The 21588-nt window shown below is 41.7% G+C and overlaps 1 protein-coding gene across 1 annotated transcript in view; it reads left to right on the top strand.

The window, feature by feature from the left end:
* The window catches only part of cntn3a.1 (contactin 3a, tandem duplicate 1), a 439231-nt gene that overhangs the window by 239416 nt on the left and 178227 nt on the right, over nucleotides 1–21588 (top strand). Inside the window, exons 6-9 of the mRNA XM_034173228.1 lie at nucleotides 999–1202; nucleotides 1360–1462; nucleotides 5985–6169; nucleotides 17592–17731. Of these exons, the coding sequence (XP_034029119.1) occupies nucleotides 999–1202; nucleotides 1360–1462; nucleotides 5985–6169; nucleotides 17592–17731 (632 nt within the window). The remainder of the gene's footprint in view (nucleotides 1–998; nucleotides 1203–1359; nucleotides 1463–5984; nucleotides 6170–17591; nucleotides 17732–21588) is intronic.

The following is a 21588-nucleotide window of genomic DNA, read 5'->3' as shown; positions in this document are numbered from 1 at the left end:
ATTGTTGCAGATCAATAATTCCTACAGAGCACAACTGTGTTTGTGCATCTGCTGTCAAGCCAGTTGTACATAATTTGCAGACAATATGATATTGCCAATTTTGTGTTTACATATGTTCAACCTCAGGCTAAGACGACGGCAGGCCTCAGAGCGTTTGCATGCCATTCTGCTGCTTTGTTGAACAATCTGCCAGCTGACATGTGAAAGTCCGTTTTGATTGAAACTTTTAACATTAATCTTAAAACCTTTTTATTTTATGCTGTCTATCAATAGTTTTGTGGTTCTCTGGTCTGTGTGTATAGTGTAGGTACTTTATTTTTTTATTGTTGTCTCAGTGTTTTATTATGTTGTCTGTGTTGTGATCATTGTCATCTTTTCTCTTTCTGCAAGGTGTTTTTTCTGCTTCCATTGGGAACAATGGGAAGCTCTTCCATAATTAAAGTTGGTAAAAATAAAGCAAAATCATCTGAAGATCATTTTGATGCAATGTCCAAGCTACATCGTGAGAGGCCCATTGTCAGTAGTACAGAGCTGAAGTGATGATGCAGTGAGGTCATTTTGACATCCGGATCACATAAACCAGGTTGAGAGGAGGGTTGATAACATGGGCTGCCTGACCCAGGTTGATCCTGTCAGGTTGACTGTAGAAACAAGATTTATCTGTGTCTCCATCCATGTATGAAAGTGACTTTGGACATTTTGCCAGCACGTCCTCATCCCCGATCCCTTACTGCTGACTGATCAGCTCCGCTGAAGTAGATTAGACCTAAATGTCTCACTCAAATGTGCTTGATTAGTCTGTAATAATGGAAGGGTTAATATGAGGCACTCTCACCACACGCCCCATTTTTCTGATCAACATTCTGAAGCACGATGCTGCAGAAGTGCCAGACGATTCCTGATGTGAAAATCCAGTCTTTTCTACCCACAGTGTCATCAGTCTAACACAGTGAACCTGTAAAACCTCACGTCTGCTTTTTCTCCACTTCTGTCTGCAGAACTTACCTTCACATGGATCTTCAACGAGTACCCATCGTTTGTCATTCAGGACACACGGAGATTTGTTTCCCAGAATACAGGCAACCTTTATATTGCCAAAGTGGAACCCTCTGATGTTGGCAACTACACATGTGTAGTTACAAACACAGTTACTAAAAGCAGTGTTGAAGGACCACCGACACCTCTAGTGCTGCGGGTTGATGGTATGAAGGCACCCTGCTTACCCACAATGATGAGTTCAAAAAGAGTTACTCATTTTGGTTTTTCTATTTTACTGAACTTTTCAGGCTTTGTGCTTAAAAAAAAAATGTCAATTCTCAACATGAATGTCACTAATTATGTTGAGTACTCTCACTCCAGGTGTAATGGGTGAATACGAGCCAAAGATTGAAGTGCAATTTCCAGAAGTCATTCCTGTTGCCAAGAGCTCCACTGTGCAGCTAGAATGTTTTGCACTTGGAAAGTAAGTCCTGCCGTGCATTATAATCATTCCGTTTTAGAACTACACCATTAGTCATGTGCTTGAACAGTTTGTCAGTAAGTCTATCTAATGCAGAGTGGGTGGCTTTGTACAATGGGAGTTGGATATGTAGACCGGGTTTTGATTCCCATGGTGTGCTTCAGGCTTCCTGTCTGTGTTTGGACAAGATAGCTGATCTGCATCACCCGTTTCCACCGAGCTGTAAATGGCTATCAGCTTTATTTGGGAAGTAACCAGCAATGGACTGGCACAATACCACTATTATTATCAAAGCTAACATTTTCAGTAGTGGATTAGCTTTTCAGCTAACAATGAAAACCATTAATTGACCAATTAGTTTTGACTAAATTTAGTTCTGCTATTGCTGTTTGTCATGTTAATACACACTTTTGTTTACAGTTGTTGTATGTATTTGTTGCTACAGCCGTTACTGTAGGGTGAAGCGACTCTATTATGCTCTATTATGCCAGTTACCGGCTTTGCTCAGCTTTGTTGGCTGCAAGGTGTGCTAGGCTAGTTAACGACTAATTTAACAGTAGCTCATCTAGCTATAGTTAGCCTACTTTCGGGTTTGCAGTTTTATTTTACATGGTGTAGATTTTTAATGATTCTTCAGTTTAAAGGGTTTTTTAATAGGTATCAATAGATAGCATCTAAGTTTGGGGTTTCCATTAGAAAGCATGCAGAGGATGGAATTTGTCTTCCTGTAGTAGCAATCCATAACCTAGCTAGCAGGATGAACGTTAGATAGAAACCTAAAACACATTACATCATAGCTTCTGTTTCTATAATAACAGAACCAGATTTACATCTTAGCCTATGAGCTATAATTTACTTTTACAACAAGTCAACAAACTAGGTAGATGTATACTACAATCGTCTCCTGTATGAACACTTAGGATTCAGGAGCTAACTCCTATAATATTATATAATTATATAATACTCCTATAATATTATGTATTAGTAACTATATTTCTTGTATATGTTGTTAACTGCCCTGATTGCGTAAATGTCACTTATGCTGTCCATATTCTTGAGCCGCTTAGGTGGGTAGGGAGAGTTCCCATCAGTGTTGTATAAAGTACCGGAAAATCACACTTAAGTAAAAGTACAGATACCCATTAAAAAAATAACTTTGGTAGAAGTTCAAGTAACTGACTGAAATGCTACTCAAGTAAAAGTCTTAAAGTATCTAGTATTTATTGTACTTGTACTAAGTATGACAAGTAATGTACAACTAAATGTACTCAAGTATTGAAAGTAAAAGTACAAGTAAATGTTAATAATCAAAATCTGACTGATTTTTTTTATATTAAAGTTTATCTAGGCTTGTAAATGACTGGTAGTATTAGTCAAAATACTGAAAATTGTGCACATCACACAAAAACACTTCAGAAACAAGGTTTCAAAACCTAATGAGAGTAGGCTACTCACTAGGTGTTCACAGGAAAGAGTTATTTATTTCTATATGTATTTATTTATTTTCATTGTTACATGGTTTTATCTTTTCTGTTGTGTTTTGTTTCATTAGGTTCTTTTTGTCTCTTTCTCTAAAATTATATTGTAACATTATTAGTTTATTATTGACTATTAGTGTCTATTATGTAGACTATTATTTTTGTTACTATATGAATAAAAATAAATTAAAAAATACAATTTGACTCTTTTACAACAACGAACACTGAGCCATTAATTATACAGAAAACAAATCAACACAAACGTGCTGATGCGAACAGCTTAATGCTAACTTAACATTGAAAACTCCATAGACATGCTAACGTGTTAGCATCGGTCCCGTTTTTAAGTTATAAAATACATCTATCAACTGTTTCAGAAGACCATAACAGGTCGGTTTAACATAAAAATATTAAATATTACTCACAGACATATGCTCTTCGGGGTTTTAGCAGGGAAAAATTAGGATAAAGTGAAATATAGCAATCAATCCACGAATCATAGATCGAAGCACTGCTTCGATCTGCGAATCACTGCTTCGATTGGTTCAAGGTTCAAAGCAAAGCTGCACAGCAGAAAAGTTGATTACAGACCCGCTGCAGATCTGTAATCAATGCAGAGAAATGTTCATTTTCCTGATAAACAAGTGCGCAACTGCAAAAAAGCCTACCGGACATGCCTCATGACAAATCGGCCTGACTTCGTTGCAGTCACTAGTAATCAGTGGTTCTCTGGGTGAAAACACAACTTTTTTCGTGTGTGTGTGTTGTTTTTTTGTTTGTAACGAGTAACGGCATGGCGCATAGAAAATGTATCGGAGTAGAAGTATTCAATTAAGGTCGGAAATGTAGTGAAGTAAAAGTGAAAGTAAGCTGAATTTAAAAAACTCAAGTAAAGTACAAAGTCTCCCAAAACGTACTTAAGTACAGTAGTGAAGTATTTTTACTTCATTACTATACAACACTGGTTCCCATTGGATAAAAAAGCTTTTCGCCCTACCAATCCCTGGTTCTCAAGACCAGGGACCTAAGTGGCTCTGCTCTCTCTCTTTTTTTTTTTTTTTTTTTTTTTTTTTTTTTTTAGATATTTAGGTGTACCTTAGTAAACACTAGTAGAGTTCCACCTTAGATTTGGAATGTATAATAGAAGATATACCTTAATGAATTTTCATGTGTTTTGTTCCTCACAAATCCAGAGCAGAGGTCTCAAACCCGTTCCAGAAAGGGCCAAGAGGGTGCAAGCTTTCTTTGAAACCACTCACTCACCAGGTGATTTCACTTTGAGCAACTGTAATCAGTTAATCAGTGAAATCACCTGGGGTGAAGTGGGTGGTTGCAAACAAAACCTGCACCCTCTTTGCCCTTTCTGGAATGAGTTTGAAACCTCTGATCGAGAGGAACAAAACATGTAGATGAATCTAGAGTCTACATCTGGACCACTATCTGATCTTGGCACGTTAAACCTTTTTGGGCATCTCTGTGTGTATTAAGAATCTCTCTGTATATTAAAGTTTCATCTGTTTTTCATGTTTTTAGAGACAAAATAAACAAGCCAATGTGCACCAGCATGGGCTCCCAAAATTTCCTGTATATTTGTACTGTCAATTGTGTCGATAGCATGGCCCAAGCAGAGGGTCACCCCTTTGAGTCTGGTCTGCTTGAGGTTTTTTCCTCAAATCATCAGAGGGTGTTTTTTTCTTATCACTGTCAGCTGTGTGCTTGCTCTTGGGGTTGGTAAAGTTAGACTTTACTTGTGTGAAGCACCTTGAGGCAATTCTGTTGTGATTTGGTGCTATATAAATAAAATACTTTGAAAAATACATTGAAATTGAACCAAAGCTAAATTAATATCGTAAAAGTTAGCAGATCATGATAGCAGTTTATGGGTTTAGCATTTTCACAGGTATGTTTTCTGTAGCAGATTAACTTTTCAGCTAACGTTGAAAACCATTAATGGACCATTTGGCATGGACTAAATTTAGTTCTGTTCTTTTTCAGTCACAAACATTTTTGTGAATAAAGTCTAATGGTCAAAGATATTTGTAAACCCTCAAGTCATACATTTGTTTCTGGTATTTTCATGGGTAATTTTTCAGTAAGCAGATTAGTGCTTATCAAAGCTAACTCTTAGGCTGGCTGTGCCCAGTGCTGACTGGCATCACATCCAGATGTTACCTGCACTGTCCCTCACTGGACTCAAGCTCACAGTCACCGGCAGGCAAACCACAAGGCTAAATCCCAAGTGTGTCGCTCCAATGTATTTTTGTTTTTGTTTTGTTTTGTTTTTGGCACCAGGGGGTGAGGTTTACTTCATTGCACAGCACCTCCTGCTGGCCACCGTTATACACGGGAAGTCATCGACTCTCACCAGCGTCAAGCTGTGCACTGCAAAAAAGGGGTGTCTAAAACCAAGATTAAAAACACTAAGTGTAAGGGCAATTATCTTTCTGCATGGACAGATCATTTCACTTGACAAGATCTCCTAAATTAAGACTGTTACATCTACTGTAGAAATAAGCATGTCGAACACTTAAAATAAGAAATTAACCCTTAAAACAAGTGAAATTATCTAACACTGCTAAATCTAATGTTTTTTTTTCTTTTAATCTTGGTAAGACCCAAATAATTTGCAGTGTACCAAGATAAAAAACAAAAAAAAACAACAAAACTTTAGATTATCTTGTTTTAAGGATTAATACTTTATTTTAAGTGTTCAGCATCCTTATTCTAGATTTAACAATCTTAATTCAACACATCTGTCCATACAGCAAGATAATTTCCTGCAGATTTAGTGTTTTTATCATGTACTGGACTAATTTCTCTTCCTTCCTGACCAATCTAAAATCCGAGTTAATGCACAAAGAGCCATGAGCTGATTTGTAATGACTCTTTCCTGTGCACCACACTGCATTTGCAAAATGTGTAATTAGGGATTTATGTGATTTCTGGGTGTTTTGACACAAAAAGCATTTTTAATGTCTTAGAATAATTGAAAACCTTCTTAAATTTTGGCGACATTGCTGTTTCTTGTGTTTCCATCATGCCTTTAGCCCGGTGCCAATGATCAGCTGGAGACGAGTGGATGGAGCCTCCTTTGGCAGGAAGGTGGACATAAACCGAGCCAGTGGAGTTTTGGAGATCCCATACTTCCAACAAGAGGATGCAGGAATCTATGAATGTGTGGCAGAAAACAGCAGAGGAAGAAACTCTGTTAAAGGAAAACTATCTTTCTATGGTGAGTAGGAGGAGGGTTCATAACCTCAGCTGAAGCCACTCAAAGGTTCACTACAGCGGCACTGAAAATCCTACACAAGAAAACTAGTATTTCTGTGAGTCTGCAGCAAGAACAAGTTTTATTTGTTGTAATGCTTCTTGTAGCAATTATTAGACATTGTATATCACTGCATCATGTAGTGTACTGTCATCGTAAATTTAGCTATGACTGCTGGAGCTTATTTGTGACAAGCTCTTTTCTTGTGCCAAGGGCTACCATGCAGCAGTACTGCACATATTTATGCCTCCTTTCAGGCAGAGGTGCCCCCCCCCCCACACACACACATATACCCACATTGGACGAAGGATCCTTTTTCTCAGAAAGCTCTTAATGGTCCTTGATGAAGGATTTTTATGGTTTCCCTCTCCATTATTTTGCAGTTTATTCATTGATGGTATCTGCTCACCAGGCCCTAAAGGGATGTGCTTGACTGAAATCATCAAATGCAGATTTTTCTTTCCCACAAAGGAGGGGATGTCTTTGATATGATAATGTAGTTTTTTTTTTTTTTTTTTGTAGCACTTGTGGGTAAGACGAAATATTCAGTGTACCTCTCGGTTTTTGTAAAGATTAAACATTTAAAACATTTAAAGACATGAGCTGCTCATCACAGTAATGAGCTTTGATGAGTAAAAAAGTGTTAAAATCCTGCTAATTAACCCCTCAGACTCCTGCGATGTGATAGATTTCCAGTCAAAATAGGATTTTGAACAAAGTTTCATGTTAGCACTGATTTGACCGGACAGTTTGAAACTGGGTTGGACGAGTAATCATAGAGGAACATAGATAGTCATTTTACACTGTGTCCACCAGTAGCACCCCCACATACACCAGCATCGCCTCCGCTGTGTGACTGGATCTCTTCATATGAGTAGATTTGGACACTTTGGACAACTTTGGACTTTGAGCTCCCTTATCTTAACAGTGGCTGTCTGGGTCTTTGGGCTTTAAGGTTGAGAAGTGCCCAGTTAGAGTTCATGAAGTTGTGAGGTCTCTAGGCGATGCTGATATCTTTGCAGCAGAACGTAGATGTCTTGGTACATGGTCTTTTTGGAAGATCATTACATACTGCTTTAATGACTTTTTGCAAAATGAGCAGTTATGTACTTGTGGAGACCAAGATGATGAGTGCCGCTTGCATTGTGAGGGAACATCAGCTATGACATTTTGGACAAGTGGCACATTTCTCTTGGTATGATGTAGCGTGCAAGGTCCTAGCAACTGGAGAAGGCCAAGTGGATGCCCACATTTCACGTGTCTGTAGCAGATAGATGGCTACTTTCGAGTGGTAGGTATGGATCAGTTGTGCACGTGGTTGTTTGCTATTCAGGATCCTGGGTGGTTCTGTAAAATGGTGGATATGGCGATGATTGGCATTGGTGCATGCTCACAGACCTGACCTGAACTAGAAGATGGAAATAATGACAAATGAGAGCCAAAAGTACACTTTGTAATTGTGAAGCTAGATTACAGGCTATTGACAATGTGTCACACAGCGTTTCACAAAATGTAAGGTTTCAGCTGATCGCCAAATCAAAATCAACTAAATGGATACAGGAGAAGTCAGTCCGATGCAAACTTAGCCCCAGGAGTGAACTGGCCCCGGGGCTGGCCCTACACCTAACCCGACCTTAACCCTAACCTGGGCCGTGTGCATGTGTGTGTGTGTGTGTGTGTGTGTGTGTGTGTATGTGGAGGTCAGCAGATGGTGCTGTGCAGAAAGAGTTGGTGAACCTCAATCCCCAAGGCTAAAAGATGGTCTCACGACAGATGCTAGGGCCCATGGGCGGCGCCAGGGGGGCACTAGAGCATGCTAGAGCTCCCCTGGATTTGTCATAGCATCCCCATAGCACCCCAAGAAAATAATTCCTTAATTCCTCTTTTATTATTTTAATTTAATTTCATCCCATGTTTTTAAGGCCTTGTCTACACAGAAACTGAACTTCTGCTCTCTTTTTCTTTATCATTTTCAAAAAGTGTTCCAAATATCTCCATTCTCACAGATCCAGTGAAACCGCATGAAAATGCTGTAGTACACATGCCAGGCCTGTATGTAGCGCTGTAATGCTTCCACAAAAATAGAGAAGATGTTGGGCTAATGTAGCAACAAAAGCAAAACTTTAGAAGCTGGATCATGGATTAAATAAAGTCTTTTAATTTGACCTGTTGCCAGAATTCGTCATCACAGATAAAAACTGTTCTGCACATGACACCCTTGTTTTGGAAGATGACGTCTGGAAATGTGTTAATTCGTTATGATGGAAGTTACTTGTTAAGGGTTTTTTTTAAGAGTTTTAAAAGAAGTCCCTCAGTGTCTGCTCTGCTCTGGGTGAGTTTGTCAGACTGAGCTGGAGGACGCCAGCACTTTGTTCCACCACCAACAAGAAAAATAAATAAATAAATAAATAAATAATAATAATAATAATAATATGCTAAATTAGACTGTTAAATTACACTCTTAACCACATGTTCTGGCATTTTCAGATTTATGTGATTAGATAAATATTCCACTCATAAAAGAAAATAAACATTCATCAACAGAACTGATTGTTTTACACAAAATGAGTGTAACATGACGTTCAATGACATCACGTTCCACAATGTCATGATAATAATATTAATAATAAATTTCATTTATAATGCACCTTTCATTAATAAAAGTGCTACAGGAAAAAATAAAACCAAGGATAAATAAGAGAATAAAAACAGAAACTCTTAAGATAAAAACAGTCACCAGAGTACATTAAAACCAAAATAAAATACAATAGAATAATAAAATAGAATAAAAAACTAAGATGCAACAGATTCAAATTATTGAGACCTGTGATAGGCCTGTCTAAACAGGTATGACTTGAGGCTTTTTTTAAAAAAGCTTCCACAGTTTGTGGAGCCCTCTGATGGTCAGGGAGGGAGTTCCAAATATGAGGAGCAGCTGAACAGAAGGCCTTGTCTCCCATGGCATGAAGTTTGGTGTGAGGGGGAGGGAGAAGATTAGTGTTGTATGAACAGAGGGAAGGATGTGTGGGGAGTGAGGAGGTCTTTGAGGTATGTGGGGGCATTGCCATGGATGCACTGGTGGGTGATGAGCAATCTTAAGATGGATTCTGTAAGTGATGGGGAGCCAGTGAAGGTGTAATGCGCTCCTGTTTACATACTCTCATCAGAATTATAGCTGCACTGTTTTGAATGTATTGAAGCCTTCGAAGGTTTTTTTCCAGAGATCCCAATGGCAAGGAGTTACAGTTGTTGAGCCTAGAGGAGACAAAGGCATGGACGAGTTTTTCAGCATCAATGATGATGTTGTACTGCAGTGAGTGTATTTCAAATTGCTGAAATGGTTCAGTGTTTGCTGCCCAAATATCCATAAGTGGAACTGGAAAGAAATCAAATCAAATCAATTTTATTTATATAGCGCCAAATCACAACAACAGTTGCCCCAAGGCACTTTATATTGCAAGGCAAAAGCCATACAATAATTACAGAAAAACCCCAACGGTCAAAACGACCCCCTGTGAGCAAGCACTTGGCGACAGTGGAAACGAAAAACTCCCTTTTAACAGGAAGAAACCTCCAGCAGAACCAGGCTCAGGGAGGGGCAGTCTTCTGCTGGGACTGGTTGGGGCTGAGGGGAGAAAATCAGGAAAAAGACATGCTGTGGAGGAGAGCAGAGATCAATCACTAATGATTAAATGCAGAGTGGTGCATACAGAGCAAATAGAGGTAAATAAAAAGAAACACTCAGTGCATCATGGGAACCCCCCTTCAGTCTAAGTCTATAGCAGCATAACTAAGGGATGGTTCAGGGTCACCTGATCCAGCCCTAACTATAAGCTTTAGCAAAAAGGAAAGTTTTAAGCCTAATCTTAAAAGTAGAGAGGGTGTCTGTCTCCCTGATCCGAATTGGGAGCTGGTTCCACAGGAGAGGAGCCTGAAAGCTGAAGGCTGTGCCTCCCATTCTACTCTTAAAAACCCTAGGAACTACAAGTAAGCCTGCAGTCTGAGAGCAAAGCGCTCTATTGGGGTGATATGGTACTATGAGGTCCCTAAGATAAGATGGGACCTGATTATTCAAAACCTTATAAGTAAAAAGAAGAATTTTAAATTCTATTCTAGAATTAACAGGAAGCCAATGAAGAGAGGCCAATATGGGTGAGATATGCTCTCTTCTCTAGTCCCTGTCAGTACTCTAGCTGCAGCATTTTGAATTAACTGAAGGCTTTTCAGGGAACTTTTAGGACAACCTGATAATAATGAATTACAGTAGTCCAGCCTAGAAGAAATAAATGCATGAATTAGCTTTTCAGCATCACTCTGAGACAAGACCTTTCTAATTTTAGAGATATTGCGTAAATGCAAAAAAGCAGTCCTACATATTTGTTTAATATGCGCTTTGAATGACATATCCTGATCAAAAATGACTCCAAGATTTCTCACAGTATTACTAGAGGTCAGGGTAATGCCATCCAGAGTAAGGATCTGGTTAGACACCATGTTTCTAAGATTTGTGGGGCCATGTACAATAACTTCAGTTTTATCTGAATTTAAAAGCAGGAAATTAGAGGTCATCCATGTCTTTATGTCTGTAAGACATTCCTGCAGTTTAACTAATTTGTGTGTGTCCTCTGGCTTCATGGATAGATAAAGCTGGGTATCATCTGCGTAACAATGAAAATTTAAGCAATGCTTTCTAATAATACTGCCTAAGGGAAGCATTGGTCCTAGCACAGAACCTTGTGGAACTCCATAATTAACCTTAGTCTGTGAAGAAGACTCCCCATTTACATGAACAAATTGTAATCTATTAGATAAATATGATTCAAACCACCGCAGCGCAGTGCCTTTAATACCTATGCCATGCTGTAATCTCTGTAATAAAATTTTATGGTCAACAGTATCAAAAGCAGCACTGAGGTCTAACAGAACAAGCACAGAGATGAGTCCACTGTCTGAGGCCATAAGAAGATCATTTGTAACCTTCACTAATGCTGTTTCTGTACTATGATGAATTCTGAAACCTGACTGAAACTCATCAAATAGACCAGAAGTGAAGAAGTGAAGTCTGTGTTGTCTAAAGAACTGCCTGAGGAACAGCAGCAGGCACAGACAAACCAGTGACCCGGTGTCACTCCTGGCAATTACCCCTCAATGAACATGGCCCCTGGACAGCAACCAAATCATTGATGCTTTTGTTTTTAACCACACCAGACATTATGTACTGTTATGAAGACATCAATGGTCAGGGAAAGATTTTCTCTCTGCCTGCTGTTGGCATTTTTTTTCCCTGAGGCTACAGGCTACATGTGTATGTCTGTGAATATTTGTATTGAACAGTTGCCTAGGTTTGTGTGTGATTTTGGTCATTCCGTATGTCATTAGTGACTGTCGCAGATCAGAACGTGGCTATGTGTCCACATGCTCATGAATGTGGCAGAGGTGTAGCAGAGAGCCGTCGTGACACACGAGCTTGTAACACCCTCGTAAAAATGCCAAGCTTCCCCATAGCACCTGCAGAAAAAAATCTCTGCAGCCGCCACTGCTAGTGCCCCTGGGTTCTAGCCTTGTTGTCAGAGTGCCTGCCTTCCATCCTGGAGGTTGTGTGTTCTCACCCACGTATGTGTGGGAAGTTTGAGAATAAAAATATACTTAAATGTCATTAGTAGAGTGCTAATTGATTAGCTCTATTTATGAAAGTGGGTGGGGGATGGAGCAAAACCACAAGCAAGTTTTATATATTTTATACAATATTTGGACATTTCAAATTCAATTTGTCATTGACAACATCAACAATTTAGGTTGCCTAAAACATTTATTTTTTGAATGATTTCAATGTAGCTCTATAGTTGGACCCTCCACAGTAGAATAGTGGTCATTTTGTGAGTAACAAAGCTTTCTGACAATGTGTAGCTGTCACTGCCTTTATACTGTATTTGTGAGCTTCTTGTGAGATTTAAGTCCCGTCTCTGTCTCAAAGCCGGGCAGACTGGCTGAACGCCAGGTGATAAAAATCTGTAATCTCATTTTAAAACTCCCATAGACAGGCGTGCACGCGGGACATCCATCAACTCTATAGAAGAATAGCAGAATCAATATGGGGACACGGTGTTTGTGACACCCAACTGATGCTGGCACAGGAACAATAAGTGGTGGCCTTGTTTTGATTTCCTGTTTAATTGTCCTTCTGTAGTTCCAGAGGATTTATGAAATTAGATCGTGCTTCAGCTGCTGAACGATTTGGAATTGGTTTATTCCAGCTCAGATTGACCTGGTAAGATGTTGTTTACATTAGACTTTCCTATGCTTGTTGATATTTTTGAAGGTCTCTTTTCTAATGTTGTTTGCAGGGTATCCAGTCGGATTTGCTTTTTGCACAGTGATATGTTTTCAATTAAGTTTTTTTCTTCTCATTTCCCATTCTGTTCATTGTAGAGTTGTTTTAAATAAAAGGAACAAAGAAAGAAAGCGCTGCTTGATAAAATATTATCATAATTCTCATACGGAGACTCAGAAGGCTTTATTCTCAGTAAGCTTTCAAATGTTTTTTTGAATGACTGAGTATCTGTTCTTTTCAAGTACAATGCACTCTCAGCAACGCAGGCAACAAAGATAGGAAAAATACAAAGATGAATAATCAGGCAGAAACAACTGAATTCCTCCCAAATTTCTCCATCAGCTGTTGGTTTCATTGTTTTGCCTTTTAAATTGGCAACGTAAGAAGCCAGCTTCCAAACAGAAGCTGTTTAGGACAGGAAATAATAAAAAATAAGTATTTGATTGTCCTCTGAATTCCCCAAAGAAGCTTGCTGTCACGTTACACTGAGTTTAACAGACTGACTCACAACACTGGCAGCCACCTTACGGCTTGCTGGTCGTCCAGAGGGCTATTTGGAAGACTCTTGGTTTACAGGCACCAGTGAAATGTGAATTTTAAGTTTATGCAATGTTTGTTTTTGAAACAGCTCTTTGAGTAATTATGCACCACAGCACAATGTGTCCCCAATACAAAAACGGTGAGGAGGACAAGACAGCTCAGTGTGAGAGCAGCTGGGCTACCAATAAGTAGACCTGGATTTCATTCCTGGTCACACTACCTGTGTCTCTCCATGGATAAGACACTTATCCATGCAGTGTTGCAGTAAATGGGTACTGGCCATGGCTGGGGTAATAACCAGCAATGGACTGGCCTCCCATCCAAGGTAAATTGTTGACTCTTGCATCAACACCAATCAGGGCCTCTATAGAACGTTATTATTAGTAAGTTGGCAAGTAGTATTTCCTCTCAATGAACAACCAAAAACCAGTAGTTTAGAATACAGTGTTGAACCACTGACCCCAAAGTAAAAATTCAAAGCCACACAAGTCATTATAAGTATGCATGCTGTGCTGGAAAAGATGTGCAACAGGTTAAAGTGATAAGGATGAAAATGTGCTGAGAAGTGAGGAGAGTGTGTTGACAAGGTGGAGGGAGTATTTCCAGGAGCTGATGAATGAAGAAAGTGAAAAGGAGAGAAAGCTGGATGATGTGGATGGGATGAAGAGGATGACGAGTGGAAAGGCAGGTGGTCCAGATGGCATACCAGTGGAAGCATAAATGTTTAGGAGAGATGACAGTGGAGTTTCTAACCAGATTGTTTAATAAAGGTTTGGAAAGTGAGAGGATGACTGAGGTGTGGAAAAGAAGTGTGGTGGTTCTGATTTTTAACAATGAAGGTGATGTTGTTTGGCCACAGCGTGAAGTTGGGAAAGAGCAGTGCAGACTATGCTTAGAAAAGATGGGAGTATCTGTGAGCATCAATACGGTTTCATGCCGAGAAAGAGGTCAGTGCTGTTACATATGTGCTAAAGTTAACAAGAAAATCAGAATGAATCACTTTATCTTTATCTTGTGGTGCGTGTTATGGGTTCAGTCACTAATTTAATTTATTAAAAATATCTGAATCATTCATCTTCAAAGTCAGACTGACTGACTCACCAGCCTGATGTTCTTGGCCCAAAAAAAGGTGCAATATATACTACAAAAACTCTTATCTTACTTATAGTGGGCGATTTTAACATCCACACAGATGCTGAGAATGACAGCCTCAACACTGCATTTAATCTATTATTAGACTCTATTGGCTTTGCTCAAAAAGTAAATGAGTCCACCCACCACTTTAATCATATCTTAGATCTTGTTTTGACTTATGGTATGGAAATAGAAGACTTAACAGTATTCCCTGAAAACTCCCTTCTGTCTGATCATTTTTTAATAACATTTACATTTACCCTGATGGACTACCCTGCAGTGGGGAATAAGTTTCATTACACTAGAAGTCTTTCAGAAAGCGCTGTAACTAGGTTTAAGGATATGATTCCTTCTTTATGTTCTCTAATGTCATATACCAACACAGAGCAGAGTAGCTACCTAAACTCTGTAAGGGAGTTAGAGTATCTCGTCAATAGTTTTACATACTCATTGAAGACAACTTTGGATGCTGTAGCTCCTCTGAAAAAGAGAGCTTTAAATCAGAAGTGTCTGACTCCGTGGTATAACTCACAAACTCGTAGCTTAAGCAGATAACCCGTAAGTTGGAGAGGAAATGGCGTCTCACTAATTTAGAAGATCTTCACTTAGCCTGGAAAAAGAGTTTGTTGCTCTATAAAAAAGCCCTCCGTAAAGCTAGGACATCTTTCTACTCATCACTAATTGAAGAAAATAAGAACAACCCCAGGTTTCTTTTCAGCACTGTAGCCAGGCTGACAAAGAGTCAGAGCTCTATTGAGCTGAGTATTCCATTAACTTTAACTAGTAATGACTTCATGACTTTCTTTGCTAACAAAATTTTGACTAGTAGAGAAAAAATTACTCATAATCATCCCAAAGATGTATCGTTATCTTTGGCTGCTTTCAGTGATGCCGGTATTTGGTTAGACTCTTTCTCTCCGATTGTTCTGTCTGAGTTATTTTCATTAGTTACTTCATCCAAACCATCAACATGTTTATTAGACCCCATTCCTGCCAGGCTGCTCAAGGAAGTCCTACCATTATTTAATGCTTCAATCTTAAATATGATCAACTTATCTTTGTTAGTTGGCTATGTACCACAGGCTTTTAAGGTGGCAGTAACCATTACTTAAAAAGCCATCACTTGACCCAGCTATCTTAGCTAATTATAGGCCAATCTCCAACCTTCCTTTTCTCTCAAAGATTCTTGAGAGGGTAGTTGTAAAACAGCTAACTGATCACCTGCAGAGGAATGGTCTATTTGAAGAGGTTCAGTCAGGTTTTAGAATTCATCATAGTACAGAAACAGCATTAGTGAAGGTTACAAATGATCTTCTTATGGCTTCGGACAGTGGACTTATCTCTGTGCTTGTTCTGTTGGACCTCAGTGCTGCTTTTGATACTGTTGACCATAAAATTCTATTACAGAGATTAGAGCATGTCATAGGTATTAAGGGCACTGCGCTGCGGTGGTTTGAATCATATTTGTCTAATAGATTACAGTTTGTTCATGTAAATGGGGAATCTTCTTCACGGACTAAAGTTAATTATGGAGTTCCACAAGGTTCTGTGCTAGGACCAATTTTATTCACTTTATACATGCTTCCCTTAGGCAGTATTATTAGACGGTATTGCTTAAATTTTCATTGTTACGCAGATGATACCCAGCTTTATCTATCCATGAAACCAGAGGACACACACCAATTAGCTAAACTGCAGGATTGTCTTACAGACATAAAGACATGGATGACCTCTAATTTCCTGCTTTTAAACTCAGATAAAACTGAAGTTATTGTACTTGGCCCCACAAATCTTAGAAGCATGGTCTCTAACCAGATCTTTACTCTGGATGGCATTTCCCTGACCTCTAGTAATACTGTGAGAAATCTTGGAGTCATTTTTGATCAGGATATGTCATTCAAAGCGCATATTAAACAAATATGTAGGACTGCCTTTTTGCATTTACGCAATATCTCTAAAATCAGAAAGGTCTTGTCTCAGAGTGATGCTGAAAAACTAATTCATGCATTTATTTCCTCTAGGCTGGACTATTGTAATTCATTATTATCAGGTTGTCCTAAAAGTTCCCTAAAAAGCCTTCAGTTGATTCAAAATGCTGCAGCTAGAGTACTGACGGGGACTAGCAGGAGAGAGCATATCTCACCCGTGTTGGCCTCTCTTCATTGGCTTCCTGTTAATTCTAGAATAGAATTTAAAATTCTTCTTCTTACTTATAAGGTTTTGAATAATCAGGTCCCATCTTATCTTAGGGACCTCGTAGTACCATATTACCCCATTAGAGCGCTTCGCTCTCAGACTGCAGGCTTACTTGTAGTTCCTAGGGTTTGTAAGAGTAGAATGGGAGGCAGAGCCTTCAGCTTTCAGGCTCCTCTCCTGTGGAACCAGCTCCCAATTCAGATCAGGGAGACAGATACCCTCTCTACTTTTAAGATTAGGCTTAAAACTTTCCTTTTCGCTAAGGCTTATAGTTAGGGCTGGATCAGGTGACCCTGGACTATCCCTTGGTTATGCTGCTTTAGACGTAGACTGTGGGGGGGTTCCCATGATGCACTGTTTCTTTCTCTTTTTGCTCTGTATGCATCACTCCGCATTTAATCATTAGTGATCGATCTCTGCCCCCTTCCACAGCATGTCTTTTTCCTGGTTCTTTCCCTCGGCCCCAGCCAGTCTCAGCAGAAGACTGCCCCTCCCTGAGCCTGGTTCTGCTGGAGGTTTCTTCCTGTTAAAAGGGAGTTTTTCCTTCCCACTGTAGCCAGGTGCTTGCTCACAGGGGGGTCGTTTTGACCGTTGGGGTTTTTCATAATTATTGTGTGGCCTTGCCTTACAATATAAAGCGCCTTGGGGCAACTGTTTGTTGTGATTTGGCGCTATATAAAAAAAGGTTGATTGATTGATTGATTATCTTATGACACTGTCACCACAGACAAGCTATGAAATCATTTCATATAACAAACAGTGGCTGAGTTCTGACAGATGTGTCTGTTGTACTGTCCCACCGGGCTGGATACACTCCCACCACTTTTGTCTTTGTCCTTTCGGGTCATTTGTTGCCGGTCTTCCACCCATGTTGTGTTCTAGCTCATATGAAACAGTCTGATCAAATGGTCACTAAACCTGATTTTTTATTTTAGGGGGAAAAGAGAAATCTGCAAGCTGGTTTATAGTAAAGTCGATATTTTAAATTCACAGTGAGTTGCTCCAGCTGTTGTATAGTTTTCAAGCAGAGGTCAGCTTTGGTTTAATTGGAAGTGGATTTATGATTTCTGACTTTTGCAGTTTCTTTAACAAGCTAATTGCTGAGCTGGTTGGTTCATTGATTTATTGTAAAACTGCAGAGTGCTGATAATGCTTATATACACTATTTAATATGTCACCTCATAGCTGCCCCTCACCTGACTGACAAGCCTCAGGATGTCCAGAAGACCATCGATGACACGCTAGTGTGGGAATGCAAGGCCAGCGCAAAGCCCAAGCCATCTTTCCGCTGGCTCAAGAACGGAGAGCCTCTGGACCCCATGGAGGTAAGGACTTCTTACTTATTGTTTGTAATGTAATGGCCCATTCACGCGCTAACGATTAGCCCGCCGTTTGCTGTCAGAGAGTGAAAAGGTGATTAACATCAACCAGCGGTGATGTCCACCAGGCTCCATGGGAGCTAAATGGTTGTCAGTCAGGCAACACTGACATTCGTCGTGGTCCTGGAAAATTTTCAACATGCTTAAAATCTCAGGTGTTTATGCTAAAACACGAGTAAGAGTTGAAGTACTGCTACATCACCCCTACTAAAGGGTAAAATGGACTGCATTTATATAGCGCTTTTCCATCTGCATCGGACCCTCAAAAGGCTTTACAATAATGCCTCACATTCATCCCAATGTGAGGGTGCTACCATACAAGGTGCTCACTACACACTGGAAGCAACTAGGGGATTAAGGACCTTGCCCAAGGGCCCTTAGTGATTTTCCTGTCAGGCTGGGATTTGAACCGAGGATCCTCTGGTCTCAAGCCCAACGCTTAACCACACGCTGTTGTTGACTGCGTGCAGTCAACCTGCATTGGAGGCAGGAAATTTGGACCCCTGGTGCACGCCTTCGCCGCCGTTTCACCGAGATTTTTGTGAATCTGCGACGTCGGTCAGCATCAGTCACTTCATATCATAGTGTGAATGCAGCCTAAACAGAAATGACACCAACAAACTACCACAAAACAGTGCTTCAGTTCCCCACATATGCATCAGTGAAGGTTTAATTGTAGAATAGTTTGGTGGAGTGTTCTGCAAATCTGTGTTTTTGAATGTCACATGATTCTGGCTCATCATGTGATTTTTGTATCTCAAGTCAATTTAAGTTGTGCTTTTAGCAAATGTTGTGTTGGCAAACCTCCATCCCATAGCCTCAATGACTGACATTACTATTGCACATGGACAGTACCAGTGTATGTATTTTTCTGGATCAAAGGTCACCAGCATTAGCTGTACAGACGTACTGTGAGACCAGTTATTTATAGCAATAAAAGCTATTTACAGTTATTATGGCCCTGTAAGAGCCCATGTCCATGGAACACTTTTTTATTTCTCCTGAGCACCAGTGTATATTTTTCATTTGTTCCAAATCAGAATGTGTGCAACCGCCTCAAGAAAAAGCGTTGCACCCAGCATCTTTCTTCAGAGCATGTTGCCTTGTTGTGCAGCTGTTCTGAGCTCTTCAAATATCAGCAATCTCTGAACGTTTTAGAAGGGCATTAGCATCGTCACTGCAGCACCTTTTCAGGCAACCAGTCACATAGAGCAAGACTCATCACCCTGACAAACAAGTTTGTTTTGGCTATTTCCACCTACCCCTGTATGACATGTTTATTAAATATTTATTAGTTGAACTTTGTCAAACAAACATTAAGTCTTGCATATTATATACATGCATGACTCCCCATGCTCCCCCTCTAGCTGCCACCTTATCGTGGTGGGGAGTTTGCGCACTCAGATGATCCTAGGAGCTATGTTGTCGGGGGCTTATAGGGTCTCCCAAGGCAAACAGGTCCCAGGTGACAGGTCAGACTAAGGGCAGTTCAGAACCTCCATGACCAGTAAAAAATCAAGGACCGAGACGTCGCCCGGTATGGCGGAGCCGGGGCCCCACCCTGGAGCCAGGCCTGGGGTTGGGGCTCGCGCGCGAGCACCTGGTGGTCAGGCCTTAGCCCATGGGGCCCGGCCGGGCTCAGCCCAAAAGAGCAACATGGGCCCGCCCTCCTGTGGGTTCACCACCTGCAGAGGGGGCCATGGGGGTCGGGTGCAGAGAGGATTGGGTGGCGGTCGAGGGCGGGTGGCCCAGCGGCCCAGTCCATGCTCACAGCCCCTAGTTGTTGGGACGTGGAATGTCACCTCGCTGTGGGGAAAGGAGCCTGAGCTTGTGCGGGAGGTTGAGAGATACTGACTAGAGATAGTCGGGCTCACCTCCATGCACAGCATGGACTCTGGTACCCAACAGCTGGAGAGGGGCTGGACACTCTATTTTTCTGGTGTTGCCCATGGGGAGAGGCGGAGAGCTGGGGTCGCATTGCTTGTTGCTCCCCAGCTCAGTCACCATGTGTTGGAGTTCACTCCAGTGAACGAGAGGGTCGCATCCCTATGCCTTCAGGTTGGGGACAGGTGTCTCACCGTTGTCTCGGCCTATGGGCTGAGCAGCAGTGCAGGGTACCTGACCTTCCTGGAGTCACTGGGAGGGGTCCTAGAGAGCGCTCCGACTGGGGACTCCATTGTTCTCCTGGAGGATTTCAACGCCCACGTGGGCGGCGACAGTTAGATCTGGAGGGGGGTGATCAGGAAGCACGGCCTCCCTGATCTGAACCCGATTGGTGTTCAGTTGTTGGACTTCTGTGCTAGTCACAGTTTGTCCATCACAAACACCATGTTCGAGCACAAGGGTGTCCATAAGTGCACGTGGCACCAGGACACCCTGAGCCAGGGGTCGATGATCGACTTTATAGTCGTATCATCTGACCTTCGGTCACATGTGTCGGACACTCGAGTGAAGAGAGGGGCAGAGCTATCGACCGATCACCACCTGGTGGTCAGTTGGATCCGCTGGGAGGGGAGGAAGCCGGTCAGACCTGGCAGGCCCAAACGTATCATCAGGGTCTGCTGGGAACGACTGGTGGAATCCTCTGTCAGCGAGGTCTTCAACTCCCACCTCCAGGAGAACTTCTCCCAGATCCCGGGGGAGGTTGGAGACATGGAGTCCGAGTGGACCATGTTCTCTACCTCCATTGTTGATGTGGCTGCTCGTAGCTGTGGTCACAAGGTCTCTGGTGCCTGTCGCGGTGGCAATCCCCGAACCCAGTTGTGGACGCCGGAAGTAAGGGATGACGTCAAGCTGAAGAAGGAGTCCTACTTATCTTTGTTGGTAGGTGGGACCCCGGAGGCAGCTGACAGGTACCGGTAGGCCAAGCGTGCCACAGCCTGTGCAGTTGCAGAGACAAAAACTTGGGTCTGGGAGGAGTTTGAGGAGGCCATGGAGGAGGACTATCGGTCGGCCTCGAAGAGATTCTGGCAAACCGTCCGACGCCTCAGGAGGCGGAAGCAGCTCTCCACCAGCACTGTTTACGGTGGCACACTGAACCAGCTCTACATGCTCCATCGGGTGCTCGAGGGTTCATAGGAGTTCACCCAACCAGTCCACATGTGTTTTGTGGATCTGGAGAAGGCGTTCGACCATATCCCTCGGGGCACCCTGCAGGGGGTGCTCCAGGAGTCCGGGGTCCGGGGTCCTTTGCTAAAGCCCAGGTTACACAGACGGTTTTGTCCGCGGGTAGTACGTAGACTGACGTTCGCAGTAGTTCCGGTTGTTTTCGCGGTGGAAAGGGGCGGAGCATTTCACCAGCATTTTGAGTGCCGTACTAGCCGCAAATACGCAGATAAAACGCCGCTAAATCTGCCGAATAAAGCAGAGTTTTGACGCGGTAGCATCTGGCACATGTCAGGCAATGGGGGTTAATACTCAGTTCTATCCTTTACAATCGCAGGTTAAGACACGCGTCAGAAGGGCGGTGTTCTGCTGCCGCCGATAATGCCCTGTGTACCGCTGGATTTATCCAGGCAAATCCTGCATTACTCCAGGAACTTTTGCTTATAGGCACCGCCCCCAGAGTATAATAGGCTGAAGCAGCTATCAGTGCAGGGGGAGGGAGTGACAGGGAGCTCATCTCGCAGCCTTTTCTTTTCTCTCCTTTTCCCCTCCTCAACGTGTTGCTCGTTTCCACCACAGGGCTACCCTCTGCTTCTGAACCAGACCTCTTAGTAAGTCCTTGCCGCTGCCAATTTTACACTCAACAAAAATATAAACGCAACACTTTAGGTTTTGCTCCCATTTCGTATGAGATGAAC

The sequence above is a fragment of the Thalassophryne amazonica genome, chromosome 6 (assembly GCF_902500255.1).
Source record: "Thalassophryne amazonica chromosome 6, fThaAma1.1, whole genome shotgun sequence".
Lineage (NCBI taxonomy): Eukaryota > Metazoa > Chordata > Actinopteri > Batrachoidiformes > Batrachoididae > Thalassophryne > Thalassophryne amazonica.
The sequence above is the reverse complement of the archived record's forward strand: the minus strand, read 5'-3'. Positions and strand labels throughout refer to the sequence as shown.